Source organism: Catharus ustulatus, chromosome 11 (genome assembly GCF_009819885.2).
Source record: "Catharus ustulatus isolate bCatUst1 chromosome 11, bCatUst1.pri.v2, whole genome shotgun sequence".
Classification (NCBI taxonomy): domain Eukaryota; kingdom Metazoa; phylum Chordata; class Aves; order Passeriformes; family Turdidae; genus Catharus; species Catharus ustulatus.
This window is the reverse complement of record NC_046231.1, coordinates 14,346,690-14,359,648: the sequence shown is the minus strand read 5'-3', so window position 1 is coordinate 14,359,648 and position 12,959 is coordinate 14,346,690. Positions and strand designations below refer to the sequence as shown.

The window sequence follows — 12,959 nt, the reverse complement described above, 5'->3', positions numbered from 1 at the left end:
AGCCGCCCTGACGTCAGCGGGGCGGGCGCGCCCGGGCACCGCAGCCCCGGCGGCCGCAGCTCCGCGCCCCGGTGAGTGCGGCTCCGCCGGGGCGCACCGGGTGACAGGGGCTGGGGTGGGTATCGGGGTGCCCGGAGCGCTGGAGGGGGAGCCGGGGGGTGCCCCGGGTGCTGAGGTCTGGAGGTGAAGACATGGGGGTGGCACGGATGTTGGGGATTGGAGATGGGAATACGGGAGTCACAGGGGTGCTGGAGACCTGAAGGTTGGCGTTATGGGGGTGGCCCCGGAGAGCTGGGGACTGGAGGTAGAGAAGTGCGGGTGCCCAGAGATGCTGGGTAGCAGAAGGGAGCATATTGGAGTAGCCAGGATGCCGAATACCTGGAGGTTGGCCTTACTGAGGTGCCCAGGATGCTGGGGTCTGGGAGTATGGGGTGACAGGGGTGGTGGCAATTTGGAGGTAGGGGTGTGGAATGCTCAGGCTGCTGGAAACTAGGAGGGAAGCGGTATGGGGCTGCTCAGGGTAATGAGGGACTGGAGGCAGGAGTGTTGGGGTGCCCGGAGTGCTTCAGTTCTGGACACCTGGAGGAGAGCGTATCAGGATGTCCAGGATGCTGGGAAAACTGAAAGGGAGGTGTTGGAGTGCTCAAGATGCTGGGGACCTGGACATGGGGATTACAGGGTGCCCTAGGATACTCAGGAGATGGAAGATGGAAGTATTGAGATCTCTAGGGTACTAGGAAATGGAGATACAGATGGGGTCTAGGTTCTGGAATGGAGACTGGGAGGTGGAATGTCAGGGATGCTCAGGCTGCTGGGGACCTGATGTCCTAGCAGTGCTGGTGTTTGGTCCTGGTATGTGGGAGCACCCCATCCCTTAGCCCACATTGCTCAGCATCTCTTCCATCTCACAGTGCCTGATGCCTGTCCCCACCTGACGACACCGCCATGGCCGGGGCACAGGGCTGTGGCGAGGGCAAGATCGCGGGGCTGTACGACCTGGAGCGCACGCTGGGCAAGGGCCACTTTGCAGTGGTGAAGCTGGCCCGGCATGTCTTCACTGGGCAGCGCGTGGCCGTCAAGGTGATCGACAAGAGCAAGCTGGCAGGGGAGGCGGCGGGGCAGCTCCTGCAGGAGGTGCGCTGCATGAAGCTGGTGCAGCACCCCAACGTGGTGCGCCTCTACGAGGTCATCGACACCCACGCCAAGCTCTACCTCATCCTGGAGCTGGGCGACGGTGGGGACATGTTTGACCACATCATGCGGCACGAGGGCGGCCTGGCTGAGCCGCGGGCCAAGCACTACTTTGCCCAGATCGTCCATGCCATCTCCTATTGCCACAAACTCCACGTGGTGCACCGTGATCTCAAGCCCGAGAACGTGGTCTTCTTCCAGGAGCAAGGGGTGGTCAAACTCACCGACTTTGGCTTCAGCAACCGCTTCCAGCCTGGCAAGATGCTCACTACCAGCTGCGGTTCCCTGGCCTACTCAGCACCAGAGATCCTGCTTGGGGATGAGTACGATGCCCCAGCTGTTGGTAAGGGCTGTGGGGTATCCTGGGGACCTGCCTGCCTCCTATCTCTTGCCTGGAGTACGGTCCTGCCAGCTGGGTACCACCTCCCACTTGGCCCCTTGCACTAGGAGCACACAGTGGCACTGCTGTCCCTACAAGGAGGCAGCCTGTCCCTTGTGCTTGGCTGCCCAGCCCTGCCTGGCACAGCAGGGTCTTCCCTGCACCCCAGCATCCACAGAGATCCCATAGAGTGATGGTTGCCAGAGAGGGGAAAAAGCCCAAGCAGGCTGTGAGCCTGGCACGGCAGCCGCCAGGAGAAGCAGTGTGGGGATACAGCCGCCAGCAATCTGGCGCTGGTGGTTATTTGGCAGGGTGAGGCCGGAAGGAAATCTGTTCGGGATGCTGCTGTTTGGGCGGAGGAGCTCTGAAAGTTTCCTTTGCTCCATCCCCGCCCTGAAAACCACTTCCTCCCCATGCTCCCAGTGCTCTTCCTGCCCTGGCCAGGGTGCAGGGGTCTGGGGAGACTGTCCCAGGGCACAGGGAGCTGGGCTGGGGGCTCCAAGAGGTTCTGCTGTGACAGAGGGGACGTGGGAGGGAAGCAGTATGCAAGCTGGCTGGCTGGCTGGAATTAGGGCAGGAGGATTTAGCAAAGCAAAACACGAGCCCTTAAAGGCAAAAGCCCAGTGTTGGCTCAGGGAAAGGCGGATCCCGAGTTGAGAACAGGGATAGCTTATGGAGGCGGTAGCAAAATAAGCTGGTGGCGCTGCAAAGGGAAATGAAGGGAGAAAACCGACACAGATGAGAAATTTTCAAGCACTTGACTTAAGCAGCTGAAGGTATTAACGGAGCGCCTCAGGGCGTGCTCAGCATCCTAAACCCACACATCTGCAGGAATTTGTGTTCTGGGCAGGAGGAGCCAGTGAAGATGCTTCTGGCTCCATCCCTGTCCCCAGGACAGGAATCCTGCTTCAGCTGATCCCCATGCAGCTGGAGCGCCCAGATCCCTGTTATGTCACACTCCAGTTGCTGTAATGTCTTCTAAAGCAAAGCCCAGTGTACTAACGTTTAGCAAGAGGGGTAATATTACATTCAAGCAAGAATAGAGAGAGAGAATAACACAGTCATGCCGTTTGCACCAAGAGGTCTTTTGTGAATTTCTGCAGACAGAGCCCTCAAACGAGTGTAGGGATGCTTTGATCACCTAGGTGTGTGCAGTCTGCGGGAAATCTGAAATGCCCCCCTTGCTTTCTAGACAAGCTCACCCCTTTCGAGGTGGCCAGCTAGGTGCGGCTGGAGCAGGACATCCTTCCCCTGTTACAGACTGCACACAACCAACAGCCCTTCTGTCTGTCAGAAAACCTGTCCAACTACACCAATTAATGTCACAGTCCGCACAACCTGAGCGGGGCTCGTGATGGTTCGTTCGACCGCGGGGTGCAAAGGACAACAGCAAGAGACTAAGGGTTTGTTCAGCAACAAGCAGCAAAGCAATTTATTGAGGGCCAACAATTCAGTTTTTGGGATAATGGTGAGAAGGAGAGGGATAAAAAGATGACAAAGTAGGGAGAGAGAGAGAGAGAGAGACAGAGGGATAGAGACAGGGAGACAGAGAGACGGAGGGATGGAGGGACAGAGAGAGAGAAAAGAGGGAATAGCTACCAACAGATGGGACGTCCTCGGATCATCTGGCAATGTCTTCCATCCGTGGGGAAAAAGAAGTCTCCAAAGGCCTCTTCTGAGGGTGATAATTTTATAGTCCATTTCGAGGCGAGGGGCTGCTGGCCAAAAGGTGGGGAGAGTTATGGACCATTGTGAGTGAGGCCTGTTGATTCAGCTGCAGAAAGTACAGTTCAGCCTGCACCTGCTAGGGCACAATGCACCGTAACGATGCAGCATGCAACCAAACTCGGTCCATTAGAACATCCGCCTTGGCACGGCCCAGAGCGAGTGGTGGGGGTCTGAAGGTCTCAGTCACTGACAATGATTGTGAGGCAGAATCAGGCAATCTTCGGACCGACTCTTACACCAGTGCCAGGGTGGTTGTGCTGGGGTTTGTGAATCAGGAAGCTGAGGAATGAAACAGGGCCGTAGGTGGATGTGTGAGCTGGGGGGAGCAGGGAATGGGGCAGAGCTCAGGGCTGGCTATCCTGTCCCTGCCTGAACAAGGTGATCACACCTCAACTGCTTTGGTGAAGTCCCTTGAGACCTGGTTGGATGTGGGGATGGGAAGGTGCTTCGCTGCCTTGGTGGGAGTATGCTCTCCCTGTGCATTGGGCAAGACCTGGACAGGTGTTAGCTCCAAGGAACATCCCAGTGAGCACTGGTCTCTGCTGGAGCAGCACTGGGGGCTGATGGCGCAGCCCCTCACAGGGTCGCTGGGGTGGGGAATCTCCTGGGCCATGGTGAGTGCAACCTGAACTGCTGATACTGCTTCTTGCAGACATCTGGAGCCTGGGAGTCATCCTCTACATGCTGGTGTGTGGCCACCCGCCCTTCCAGGAGGCCAACGACAGCGAGACCCTCACCATGATCATGGACTGCCGCTACACTGTCCCCCCGCACGTCTCGGCACAGTGCGCTGAGTGAGCACCACCCCTCACTGTACCCCCACACCCCAACTGCTGCCCTCGGGGTGGGCGCCCCAGCCCTGGCACATGCCTGTGAGCTGAGGTGGGAAGAGTGAGCAAAGCTGCTTGCTTTGGGGTTCACATAGTGCTGCAGGGCTGCAACGTCACTCCTTTCCCCCAGTCTCATCTCCAGGATGCTGCAGCGGGACCCAAAGCAACGAGCATCCCTGGAGCAGATCGAGGGCCACACGTGGCTGCAGGGGGTGGACCCGTCCCCTGCCAGCCGCTCCCTGCTGCCCCTCACCTCCCACAAGCGCGTGTCTGAGGAGGAGCACGAGATCATCCTGCAGGCCATGATGTGCGGGAACATCGCGGATCGGGACACCATCCAGGAGTGAGTGATGTGGGATGTGGGATGGGAGCCCCAGTGAAGGCTCTGGGGTCCCTCCAAGCATGTTCCCTTGTGTGCTGATGCAATTCCCATGGTCCCACCCAGGGCGCTGGAAGCTGACCGCTACAACCACATCACGGCCACGTATTTCCTGCTGGCAGAGAGGATGCTGCGGGAGAAGCAGGAAAAGCAGGGCCACCGCCTCAGTCTCGTCTACAACCTGGCCAAGGAGGTACAGAGCAGGTGAGCCCCCTTGCTGCCTCCCGCGTCACTCTCCCCACCATCCTGGGTCCCTAGTGCAGGGTCTTGGCCGGTCCCCTGTCCCTTTCCTTATCACAGCCCTTGTGATGCCCAGCTGGCCACTGATACCTCTCGCCCCTTCCTCAGGCCGAACCTGTCAGACACATTTGGCTCTGTGGGCAGCGCCGGCAGCCTCCTGCCCTTCACGGAGACAGGCGGCCTTGCCGGGGGGTCCCGGCTGCCCCCTGGAGGGGACATCGGCGGCCGGCAGCCCACCGGGACCCTGCTGAAGGTCCCTGCCGTGGACACCACCATCACCAAGAGCACCCCGGCCCTGCAGCAGATCTGTGAGGAGGAAGAGGAGGACGAGGAGGAGGAGGAGAGGCCCAGCGTGATGGAGAGGAAGAGCAGCTCTCTGAACCAGGAGCAGATGAGAGCCTTCCTGCGCGCCCACCGCCCACCCGGCCGCGGGGAGGTCTGGGGGCCGGGGGTTGAGCTGGGAGGCCGGGGTGGGCGCTCGGGGGTGGCCTGGGCTGGGAAGGGAGTGAGCGGGGGCCGAGGGCCCCCGGTGCTGCGGGGAAATGGAGCTGAGCCCCCAAGGAGGGAGGAGGACACAGAGCCTGGGGGCTCCTCAGCAGAGTTCCCCAAGGAAAGGGGAGCCGTCCTATCACCCCAGAGCAGCTCGGCTGGAGTTCCCCAGGTACTGGAGGCAGAGACAACTCCTGCCACGTTCCCAAGTCCTGCAGATACGTCCCCAGGGCAGGGGGAACAGATCACCCCGGCCCAGCAGTTGGTGGAGAGCTCGGGCCCCGAAGGGGGCGCAGAGAATGTGATCAAGCTGGACCCGGGCAAGAGCAAAGGGGGCAGCCTGCGGGACAGGCTCCTGCAGTTCCCGCTCTGCGAGAAAGCCCTGGCCTTCAAGCTGCGGCCGGGCTCCAAGGAGAGCCTCCTATCACTGGGGCAGTTCAACTGCTGCCATGTCATTTAAAGCCCTGGGACTGGCCCCGCTGTGGGGTCTAGGAGGGCGCCCACTCCCCTGCCTTTGGTCTGTGATGGCTGTGGGGCTAGTGGGTGGAACAGTGCCCTGCTTTGTCACCCACGGTGGCCACCCTGCCAGCACCCACCCTTGGAACCCGCTGTGACAGACCATCCCCCGGACAGGCCTGCCCGGGGTGAAGCAGACTGGGGTCCATCCCCACACTGGTCAATGTGTCCCCAAACCTCTGGGACAGCTCCATGACCCCGCCAGAATGGGATGGACCACGACACTTTTTTAACTACTAGAAATAATTTTTTTAAATAGTCTATTTTAATGTAATTAAATAGAGATTGCTATATCCCCCCCAGAGCCCCCAGTGCCCCAGCCCCACAGTGTGCATGGCCCGGGGCTGGGCTGTCCTGCCTGCAGCCCCCCCCACCAGCCCTGGCCGGGGCCAGGCACAGCCTGGCCCGTGACCCCAGGCCGTCCCCTGGGCCCTCCCTGCAAATAAGCTTCCTATTTATTATCTCTTTGTTTTCTTGCTGGCAAGAAATGAATGACGACGGAGGCGTGGGCCGGAGCTCGGCCTGAGCCGTGGCACATGCGCGTGGAAGGATCGGAGCCGCTGGGAAGCAAAGTTTGTCAGGACAATAAAATAAGCTTGTGGGTTTATGTGGGTGCAGTGTCATTGCAAAAAAATCACTATCCCCCCAGTCAAGGGGCCAGGACTGGCTTCCCTGGCACCAGGGTTGGCTTTAAGGGAGCATCCACCTGAGCTGGGGTAGGCAGGGGCCCAGAATGGAGCTCAGGGCAGCCTAGGATGGGTTAAGGACAGGGATGATGAACACACAAAGGTGAGAGAGGGCCTGGGTATGCCAGAAGGCAGGTGAAGGGTGCTGCACGTTCTCCATGAGAGTCAATCACACTCAGCCCCAGACTGCCCCCAATAGCTTTCCCCACTCTCAGCCTGGAGCTACCCTTGAGACTCCAATTTCAAAACCAGCCCAGACTTCCTTCCCTCCAGCTCTGCTGTTCCTCTCCTATCCATCCTCCTTCTCCCTCCTTTCAGGTGTACCTCAATAGCTCCCTTGTCTGTCCTCATCATCCAGCATGAGATCTCTCTGAGTGCTGGGGGGTTGGAAGAACAGAGCAATGTTGTGTGGGTCTCAGGTAGGACGGACACATCTCTGAACAGCTTGGGGAGTTGGTGATAGGAAAAGAAGAAGGGGGATGCCCTGGGGACCCTGCAGCCCCTACTGGGCCCCAGCAGCAAGAGGGGGATGCTGCTCCTGCCCACATGTTCCCTTTCTTGCTCTTAAAGGATAAAACCACCGCCTGAACAGGGGCTTGAACCCTGGACCCTCAGATTAAAAGTCTGATGCTCTCCCAACTGAGCTATCCAGGCTCACATTTGGGCTATGGGGTGCCTGTCTGTGACAGACAGGGGGTACCCCGCTTTTCTGCGGCACTGCAGGGACAACGTGGGGACCCCTTTGGTATTCCCCACTCCCACACCACCCCAATGAGGCTGCCAGCGCAGGCCAGACTGAACACCCGGGTTCTGGGAATCTCACTGGGCACTGACCAGGCCCAGGGATGCGCCCTGGGAAGACGCCGGTGCCGCAGGGATGCGCAGGCGGGGAGGGGAGCGGGATGCTGCGGGAGCGGCTGTGAAAGCCCCGCCGCTCGCACAGGGAGGCAGGAGGGTCCCGCCGGGGACAGGAGCAGCAGCAGCGCTGGCTGTGGCCGCTCAGGGCTCCGGGCTCTGCTCGGTGCCTGCAGCAGCCTCGGGTCGGATCCGAGTCCCAGCGGCGCTTCCGCAGGAGCCGCGTTACAGCAGGAGGGAGGCTGCTGCGGGGAGTTGGGTTGCACAGACCGAGCCTGGATGGGCACCTACAGGTGCTACCTCACATATTCTCTTGCTCTTCCTCCCCATTCTTCAGGAAGGGACCCTTTTGCCCCATAGGGAACCTACGCTGCCAGTCCAGCCTTGCCAAGCTCGGAAGGGACTGGAGATGAAAACCGGCACCGATTGGAGACGGGGTGGGGGAATCCCAGGAACAGCCGGCAGAGAGCCCCGTGGGGCCTCTTCAGACACCTCGTGCGCACTAATTGTCTTCATTAGAGTGGCCAGTGATGGCATCAGCCCCGTCTGCGGAGGCTGGGGACAGCACTAAAGAGCTCGGGGAACGGCGGCCTCGGGACGGCCCTGGAGGGGCGATCAGAGCCCGTACGTACGGTGGGAGGGTGCGTGGTGTCGACTGAACAAGAGCACAAGCTTAATTACCCTGTTTAATTAGAACCCACTGCTTTTAACCCACGTCTGGAGCCGTGGCCACCCCGGTGCACGGCCCCACGGCAGCCACGGGGGCACCGCAGCACCCCGAGGTGCACCGGCTCCGAGGTGGGCACATGTGGTAGTGCCTGGATCCCACAGAGAGGCACCACAAGGGCCTCAGTTCCTTCCGGAAGGTGCCCGGAGGCTGGAGCCTACAGAGAGGTACCGTGAGTCCCCTCTGAATGCAGCGAGCAGGAAACTCCCGGGCGCGTTTCCTCCGCGGCTCCCCCCGGCCCCTTCTGTCCCTTGGTGGCCGCCTTAGCCCGGCCCGTGGGGCGGAGCTCCCCCACCCGGAAGGGCCGGACCGGGACCACGTGTTGGTGGGGTCATGGCGTCGGCGCCCAAGAGATTCAAGGTACGGGGAACCCGGGGGCTCCCGGGGAACTGGGGACACACCGGCTCTTGGGGCGGCGGCGCTGAAGGGATCCGCGATCGGAATCACGGCTCCTTCCCCTTCAGCCCATGTTTCAATCCACAGGCGGCGGTCGAGAGCGGCGCCCAGGGAAAGAATAGTGTCGACCCCCTCTCCGGGTTCCTGGCATGGTGCGGGCAGGCCGGGGTGGAGCTGAACCCCAAGGTGAGGCAGGGAGGGCCGGCCCGGGCATGCCCTAGGTCCGCCCTGGTCTCTTCGCTCCGTCCCTGAGCGCTCCCTCTGGCCCCAGGTCCGGCTGAGCAGGGAGGGCGCGGTGGCGGGGTACGGGATGTTGGCGGCCGAGGAGCTGGAGGAGGGAGAGGTGCTGTTCACCATCCCTCGCACGGCACTGCTGTCCCAGCACACCACCTCCATCCACGCACTCTTGCAGGAAGGTGAGTGCAAGCTTCTCGCGTCACTCGAGTCTGCTGTACCTTTTAAAGGAATAAATGGGTCTGTGGTAAAACCTCGGGAAGGTTCCTGATTTGTGCAGGATGCTGTAGGGCTGTTTGATACCCCTCACTTCCCTAAGAACTGTGGTGGACAGGGCGAAAAGTCCATCAGTGCAACACCTCCGACTTCTAAGTGACAGGCACCTGTGCTGTGCTGCTTTCCTTGAAGCACTGATAAGAAAAAGAACAGTTCCTTGGTTCCTGAACACACAGAACTGAGGCTGAGGAGGGCAAGGCTGTGGGGCCTGGGAATGCTCATCCATAACTCCAGAAAAGCAGGTCCTGGTCCTGGTTGACCTCAGGACAAACCTAATACAAACCAGAATAAAAGCTCAACCCCCAGCTCCAGGCTGAAGACAGGCACGGAGGTTTGTCATATCATTTTTGGTTCTGAAATGCAGAACAACTTAGGTTTTCTCCATCCTGTCTGGTTCTGTAGCCCAGGAGTCCCTGCAGAGCCAGTCCGGTTGGGTCCCTCTCCTGCTGGCCTTGCTACACGAGTACACAGCCAGCAACTCCCACTGGCAGCCGTACTTCTCCCTCTGGCAGGACTTCCGGAGCCTGGACCACCCCATGTTCTGGTAAGGTGAAAGCAAGGGGGCTTGGGGAGGCTCAGTCTTACAGCTGAAGGCAAGTACAGTCCAGGGGCTGCTGAGTATTGTCCTGGGAAGGGATGTGTGATCCTGCTGGGTGACCCCAATCCTCTGTTCTAGCCCTGTGCTGGCACTGTCAGGAGCCTGAGGGGCCCTCCTGGGTTTGTGGTACAGGCAGAGCTAGAGAACAAGGACCTGGAAAGCACAGGGAAGCTGACATTAAGGAAGAAGGAGTTTATAGACTAGCACAGGTGGAAAAGAACCTGTTTTTCTTGTAACAGGCCTCAAGAAGAGCGAACAAGGCTCCTGCAGGGCACAGGCATCCCAGAAGCTGTGGACAAGGATCTCGCTAACATCCACCTGGAGTACAACTCCATCATTCTGCCTTTCATGGAGACCCACCCCAACATCTTTGACCCCAAACTTCATACTCTGGAGTTGTATAAGGAGCTGGTGGCATTTGTCATGGCTTACAGGTGAGAAGTAAGGGCTTTGCTCCAGCAAGGAGCACAGAGAAGGAAGTAGGAGTACAGGCTATAGTAGAGGTACCACAAGAATCTAAGTGTAAGTCAAACTTGCCCTATGTAGCCATGTGTACCACTGGCTTGTCTTAGCTTTCAGGAACCTTTGGAGGAGGAAGAAGAAGATGAGAAGGGGCCCAATCCTCCCATGATGGTGCCTGTAGCAGATATTTTGAATCATGTGGCCAACCACAATGCCAACCTGGAATACTCTCCTGTGAGTGCAAAGCTGCTGTGCCGGGCATTGTCACAGCTCAGTTGTGTTTTAGTAAGACCTTTGGGAATGGGGGCACAGCAAGGTGGGGTCTCAGCCCAGTCTGGCCTGGATCTCATTAGAACAAAGCCCTGCTGCATGTTTGGTTAGGAGGAGCTCAGGGGCACCTGAGCTCTCTGAAAGCTCCCATTGAGCAGTCGGATCAGCACAGCTCAGATGCTCTCCTCTTCTTGCTTGCAGCAATGTTTGAGGATGGTTACAACACAGCCTGTGGGGAAAGGAGAGGAAATCTTCAACACCTATGGGCAGATGGCCAACTGGCAGCTGCTGCACATGTATGGCTTTGCAGAGCCCTACCCTGGCAACACCCATGACACAGCTGACATCCAGATGGTGACACTGCGCAGGGCGGCTCTGCAGCGTGAGTGGCACCCCAGCCCCTCTAGGAGAGGATGGGGCAGGGATCTCTCTTAAACAGGGATCTCATGAAAAACAAGCATTTCATTCCACAGCATTTCAGGGGTGTGTTCACAGCTCTGCTGTCTTCAAAACAGGTGCCAAAAGTGAAGCGCAGCAGCAGCTGGTCTCAGAGCAGTGGGACTTCTTGTGCCAGCTGGAGATGGTGGGAGAGGAAGGCGCCTTTGTGCTAGGCTGGGATGAGGTGCTGACAGAGGAAGAGCTGTCTGTGGCCCTCAAGGTAAGAATGGCCAGGTAGGGGAAAAGCTGCAAAAGGGAGCACAGAGTGCAGCTGGGTATTCAGCAGTGCAGAATGGCTCAGTGAAGGGGACAAGCACCTGAAGGCAGTTTGGCACTAAGAGTCCTGTGTGAACAGTGGTAGGGGGTGTGGCTGCCCATCTCCCAGGTCATCTTCCTCTCCTGAAGTAGCCATCCATGTGTACTTACATATTTGTCTTGAATGGCTCCATAGCCACTGCTATTCTAGAAAGTTGTCACAACTTTGTAGGTGACAGCTGAGATGCTTTACAAGATTCACCAATCTCAGATTTGCTGTTTTAATGTTCTTCTAACCCACAATTACTTGCACTTAGGTATCTAAGTCAGTTTCAGTCTCTCAACCTTTAGTGCAGCTGAAGAATAACTCACCTGCTCCACGTGGCTCTTCTGTTCCACACTGCCAGTGACTTACCCCTTTGCCTGGGTCACTACAGGTGCTCTGCATGTCAGAAGAAGAATTCAAGGAGTATAAGGAGCAAGATGGCTGGGAAGACGACAGTGAGGAAGAGGAAAACTCTACCCTTTCAAATGAGGCCCTCGCCAGACTTAAAACCCCTTGCAAGAAGCTCCTTTATGACAGTGTGCTGCTGACTCTGGAGTCCTATGGGACAGACCTGAAAGCAGAGCAGGACTTGCTGAATAACAAGGAGGCTTATGAGAAACTGAGCCGAAGGGAGCAGCAAGCGCTGCATGTGCGCTACGGACAGAAAAGGATCTTGCATCAGCTTCTAGAGCTGATACAATAGAAACCTCAGTGCCCCTGGACAGGATCTGGCTAGGGCTGATCCTGAGGGAAAGATCAGCCAATGGCCATCTCTTCTGTAGCAGAGGACAAGATGGGAAGACTGACTACAGGTCCACTTGTCCCTCATACAGCACATGGATTTTTAGCTACCTCTACATAAAGAAGTTTCTTCACAGCACAGAGGTGGTTTTGAGTGGCCTTATTGTACCATGAGAACTCTGGAGCACAAATTCCATTTCTTTTCAGAGGCCATGAGAAACCCCAGCCATCCTAATGGCTGTTTCAGGAAGGCAGACATACACTCCCAGAACAGCAGAGGATTCCCTCATTCAGCATCAGAAATTTATGGCAAGAGCTTCTCCTTGTCCAGATTAAGAGGGCAGACATCCAGCTGTTAGCTCTTACCTTAGAGAGGTTTAGAGTAAATATCTGGCAGGTGGACCTGCTGACAACACTAAACTATACATACAACACTAAATGTGTACATATTTTATGTTGAACATTTTCAAGAGTACAAGCCCATCTAGCTGGTCTTCATATAGGCTCAGTATAACAAATATTACCTTTTATTTCCACAAAAGGTATTTCTTTGTGGGCTTGAGACTTCTCTGGAAGAGCACTGTCACAGTTCCACAACCACTGCAGGCTGAGAATTTGATACACACCCTCTGCTTGATGCAGTTCTACCCTGAACTCACTTTGGTTTTGCATGACAAAACACTGACAGTTGCCAGGCCAAGCACTATTTAATAAAAATGAGTTTTCTTACCCAGCCCATGCTCTCTACTTCAACAGGGTGTGAAGCCCCATCTAAGGGCAGGGGGATTGTTGCTGCTGCTGCAGATAGAAGGAAAACCCACACTGCACTCATGACAAAGCTACAGCCCTGCCTGCAGTGCCTGGGGACAGGATGGTTTAACAGTACTGAGGGGAGCTTGTTCTGGTTTCTCAGATGGGAGAATAGTGAATTTGACCAGGATCTCACACAGCTGCTGCTATCCTTCATAGGGACAGTGTTAAAATTGGTATTTTGGTATCCTGTGTCTCTCCAAAGAAATCATACTGGAAAACATACATGTCAGAGGAGTATTACATTTGATATCTTGGTTAAAGTTTGGGGTTTGGGTTAAAACTTTGTTTTTTAGATATGCACAAACTTGATGATGACCAAAGCATATAAAAGGTTTGAACACTGTATAACAAGACTTTGTTATACCTACTGTTTGTAATTGTTTACCTGTGTGGACATTGGAAGTTCCACC

The 12,959-nt window shown here is 57.0% G+C and overlaps 2 protein-coding genes and 1 non-coding gene across 4 annotated transcripts; 2 read left to right on the top strand and 1 right to left on the bottom strand.

Moving 5' to 3' along the window:
* Positions 1 to 23: 23 nt before the first annotated feature.
* LOC117001341 (SNF-related serine/threonine-protein kinase-like) lies at positions 24 to 6,359 on the top strand. Of its 2 annotated transcripts, none has more exons than XM_033069627.1 (6): positions 24 to 71; positions 912 to 1,534; positions 3,951 to 4,092; positions 4,259 to 4,471; positions 4,574 to 4,711; positions 4,856 to 6,359. In XM_033069627.1, exons 2-6 carry the CDS (start codon positions 946 to 948, stop codon positions 5,694 to 5,696), a joined length of 1,923 nt encoding a protein of 640 aa, XP_032925518.1. In that variant the 5' UTR covers positions 24 to 71; positions 912 to 945; the 3' UTR covers positions 5,697 to 6,359. The 2 variants fall into 2 exon arrangements, with proteins under 2 accessions (XP_032925518.1, XP_032925519.1); XM_033069628.1 differs by having other exon boundaries at positions 29 to 115.
* A 660-nt stretch (positions 6,360 to 7,019) lies between these two features.
* On the bottom strand, positions 7,020 to 7,092 carry TRNAK-UUU. The gene has a single exon. It is a non-coding gene; the product is annotated as a tRNA-Lys (tRNA).
* Positions 7,093 to 8,118: 1,026 nt separating this feature from the next.
* SETD6 (SET domain containing 6, protein lysine methyltransferase) lies at positions 8,119 to 12,902 on the top strand. Its single transcript, XM_033069633.2, has 9 exons — positions 8,119 to 8,380; positions 8,504 to 8,602; positions 8,688 to 8,832; positions 9,329 to 9,470; positions 9,764 to 9,958; positions 10,097 to 10,220; positions 10,458 to 10,638; positions 10,772 to 10,914; positions 11,387 to 12,902. Exons 1-9 carry the CDS (start codon positions 8,354 to 8,356, stop codon positions 11,696 to 11,698), a joined length of 1,368 nt encoding a protein of 455 aa, XP_032925524.1. The 5' UTR covers positions 8,119 to 8,353; the 3' UTR covers positions 11,699 to 12,902.
* Positions 12,903 to 12,959: the final 57 nt, after the last annotated feature.

Coding starts and splice junctions, on each gene's coding strand:
- LOC117001341 (XM_033069627.1), top strand. CDS start 946: ATGGCCGGGGCACAGGGCTGTGGCGAGGGCAAGATCGCGGGGCTGTAC. Junction 4,093..4,258: donor GTCTCGGCACAGTGCGCTGA/GTGAGCACCACC, acceptor CCTTTCCCCCAG/TCTCATCTCCAGGATGCTGC. Junction 4,712..4,855: donor GCCAAGGAGGTACAGAGCAG/GTGAGCCCCCTT, acceptor CCCCTTCCTCAG/GCCGAACCTGTCAGACACAT.
- SETD6 (XM_033069633.2), top strand. CDS start 8,354: ATGGCGTCGGCGCCCAAGAGATTCAAG. Junction 9,959..10,096: donor GCATTTGTCATGGCTTACAG/GTGAGAAGTAAG, acceptor GGCTTGTCTTAG/CTTTCAGGAACCTTTGGAGG. Junction 10,221..10,457: donor CCAACCTGGAATACTCTCCT/GTGAGTGCAAAG, acceptor TCTTGCTTGCAG/CAATGTTTGAGGATGGTTAC.